General features: G+C 30.3%; 1 protein-coding gene across 1 annotated transcript; it reads right to left on the reverse strand.

Moving 5' to 3' along the window:
• Positions 1-1,835: 1,835 nt before the first annotated feature.
• On the reverse strand, positions 1,836-2,801 carry LOC119686036. Its single transcript, XM_038100493.1, has 2 exons — positions 2,538-2,801; positions 1,836-2,471 (listed from the first exon to the last, which is right to left on the reverse strand). Exons 1-2 carry the CDS (start codon positions 2,712-2,714, stop codon positions 1,875-1,877), a joined length of 774 nt encoding a protein of 257 aa, XP_037956421.1. The 5' UTR covers positions 2,715-2,801; the 3' UTR covers positions 1,836-1,874.
• Between the last annotated feature and the right edge of the window lie 773 nt (positions 2,802-3,574).

Here is a 3,574-nt window from a genome sequence, read left to right on the forward strand (position 1 = left end):
TGTCTAGTTATGTTGACTTTGTGGGCGGCGGCTTTTAATTTAATTGATTCATTCTGAGCTTTGCGTTGTATACTTAGAATTTTTTTGGTTCGACGATCATCACACTGTTTCATCCTTGAACTCAATCTCATTTTCACAAGTTCTCTATAGCTTGTGAATAACTTAAGCCGATTCTGCTTTACCTTACTAACCTTAAGTAACACATTACAGTTTTTATAACGGTTCTGACACAGGCGTCTTTGTGCTGCTTCAAATAGTTTTTGTCTAATTTGTTCTAGAGTAGGTTTTTTCTTTATTATTGACAGCATTTTCTGATCAGGTATTTGAGCTGAGAACGTAATACCTTTTGACGTATTCGTGCACTTATCAGTTTTTTGAGTTTCATTTTGACTCAAGTATGGAGAACCAATATGTTCTTTATAAGGTATGGTTTGTGATAGTTTTGCAGAGTCTGTAGAATCTGTAGGAGTTCAGGTATTAGTTGAAAGTTATACTTTATTGTTAATCTTACCACAATTCTGTTTCTGATCGCGTGAATTGAATTCTTTAGGAGTGATTAATTTTTTAAATGGATTCACCGACGTAGATGAAAATTTGATATCAAAACACATTCCATTTTTTTTCACAATAACATTTGTTGAGGTGCATGGAATTTTTACGTCATCCATATCCATTTTTTAGTAGAAATTGATTGTGATAGGTTTGAAGACTTCGTAATTTAAAGTATTAATGATTCACAAATTAAAATGTTTTTGAATACGATATGTGAATTATACCAAAAATTTGTATGTAGTTTCTTAAAAATATATTTTCTATAAAATTTACAAAAATCTAATTTGAAAAGAAAAATTTTAACGAATATAGAAAAATTTCTTGGCTTACTTAACAAAGTATTTTTAATTGCAAAGAATCTTTGAATGTAACTGCCCACCTTAAAAAAGAGAGCATATTAAACAAAAAAAATACGAATTAGACATGAAAGCATGGAAGTTTGGAAGTATGTGGCTATGCAAAAAATATCAACTTTGAAGTCATAACATACAGTGATTCCGAAACATAAGAAACTACGATCTTTATCACTATCTTCACTGAAATATGATTATCAAATTTCATTAGTGGAACTCCGTTAACATATAAATAAAGAAGCCCATCAGTTGTTTAACCTTTTGAGATATTGACGCAAACCCAACAATATTTTTCAGAATATTTTTTAATATTTTTACTTGTAATAATTTAATATAAATAGTTAGCCAGGCAGATGTAACTAGTCGTTGGGTTGGGTAGGATGCAAAACACAAATTTAAAACATAAGTGAAATTGCTTATAACTGCAAAAATATTTATTAATCAAATTTTCTCTCATTGCCCACACAGTACCCCAGTTCCCCAGGTACAATATGCTTATGCCAAGTATTTCCAAATTAGGGTAACAACAGTTAAAATTGATTATTTTGATTCGGTTTCTCTATAGTTCCTGGAACTTCCTTCTAGTTAGAGAAAAGCATGCGAATATTGCGGAATAAAATCAGTTGTGTCTGCCGAAGTGGGGTCGAAGAATCTGTTGTACAATAGATAGGTTTAGAGTTAATTAGAATATTATGATGCATGGACTAACGTTAGATCACCGCAAAAAATGACATAGTACGAGTAAATACTGTATTTTAGTACAATTGTAAAAAAATTTAATACATTGCAGAAAAAATCTGTTATAGAACGTAATATATTAATATATATATATACATCTTACATACTTGCCTAATATGCTTAAAATTTTATACATTTATTAATCTTTAACGCAGTTAGAGTTCAAGTGATTTTAATATATTTATACTTCGCTATAATGTACATATATGAACTAAATTTTAAACCAATATATTAGAAATCCTTTTTAATTGAATTAGCTTGGTTATAACTGATCGTTAGCAAATTTTGGTTTCCATTTCCTGCTTGATCTTCAATATTCACTGGCTTAGGTCCAAATTTTTTCTTTATCAACAATTGAGCTTGTTTCACTTTTGCCACAGCTCGCTGTAATTTGAGAGTCTCTGTATGAGCTCTACGTCTTATATTTCTTAAAAAAATTAATCGACTCTCAACAGCAATTTTCGACATAAAGGTCATATTTACCAGAGTGTCGGTTCGAAACGCAAAATTTAATTGCTTTCTATTTAACGAAACTCTGTTTATCTGTGAATCCTTTTTGCCCACAAATAACTGCTGTCTTTGCATTCTTCTTTTTTCTGCATTAACTAGTTTTTGATCGATTTCTGCTTTGCTAACCAGTTTCCCACGTACTGATTCCAGTTTTGGATATGTAACCAAAGGTTTTGGACAGGAGAATATAATTTCGAATGATAAGCCACCTTTGGTTACTTTTCCTATTGGTTGGTTAAAGGTTTTATTAGAAAAATACCAGAATGGATTGTCATCCGTTTGTGTTGCACGTGTTACTTGTGAAGTTTGCATCTGAGTCTAAAATAAAAATCACAATTTTTTTTTGCAATCATATATTTCACTGCAAGATCTAAAAGAACTTACAATTCTAGATTCTCGAGCATATAATCGTGCTATTTCCATGTTCAATTTGAGGATTTCACTTTGTAAATTTGTGATATCCTCATTTTGAGCACTGAGGGAATCGTTGATTGAAGGCAACATTCTTAAAGTTAATAATTTTGAGCCAATTCGGATCAGTGTTGCAATTAATCTAATCATTCTGTATTTGCCAAAATTTTGAATTAATAAACTGCGAAAATCTATCTACCAGTTTTATATATGCATAAAAATTGATTCATAAATTCTTTTAAAATATATTGATTCTTTTTAAAATTATATATTGTTTTTAAAATAGAATATCATGAACATTTTTTACAAATATTTTTCGAATTTTGACAGAAATGTCAAACTGAATTAGCCTTTTTTTTTGACATTTAGCACTTTGTATTTGAAATTTAAAGATGCAGGCTTCCCATCAGCCTGCTCCCAACTCTGTGGAAGCTGGCAGAACGAGTAATCCTGGGTAGGCTAAAAACAGTGGTGAACGCCCTAAATATCCTTCCGGAAGAATAATTCGGGTTCAGAGATGATCTCTCCACGGAACTACAACTAGTCGAAACATCGCAGTTGATACTAAAGTATAGGAATTGTTATAACAGTAATCATAAATATATTGATGGTATAAACAGGGTTATCTATTTTCTGGTCCTGTTTTGATAGTATAGTTTAAGTGATATATGAATTTAAAGTAATGTACTAACCGCTGCGCGTTTTATAATTGCAGGCAAATTAAAATAAAAATAGTGACAAGTCTTCGTATTAAATTTTGTTCAATGATGAGACTCATTAGTAAATGTTGAAAGACAATTGTATTCATAAAATATCACTGATTGATACGGTATAGAAATTTCAGTTCTAATTATTGTTTTGAATAGGAATGATCTTTACAGCATAAAGAACATCTTGACGAACCTGATATACCCTTTACTCAATGTAGTTTGAGGAATACAAAAATTTACATTTATGTATATACATTTGTATATACCTAAATGTGAGAAACATATCCTTTTTTTAATTTG

This window comes from Teleopsis dalmanni, chromosome 2 (genome assembly GCF_002237135.1).
Source record: "Teleopsis dalmanni isolate 2A chromosome 2, ASM223713v2, whole genome shotgun sequence".
In the NCBI taxonomy this organism is placed as follows: Eukaryota; Metazoa; Arthropoda; class Insecta; order Diptera; family Diopsidae; genus Teleopsis; species Teleopsis dalmanni.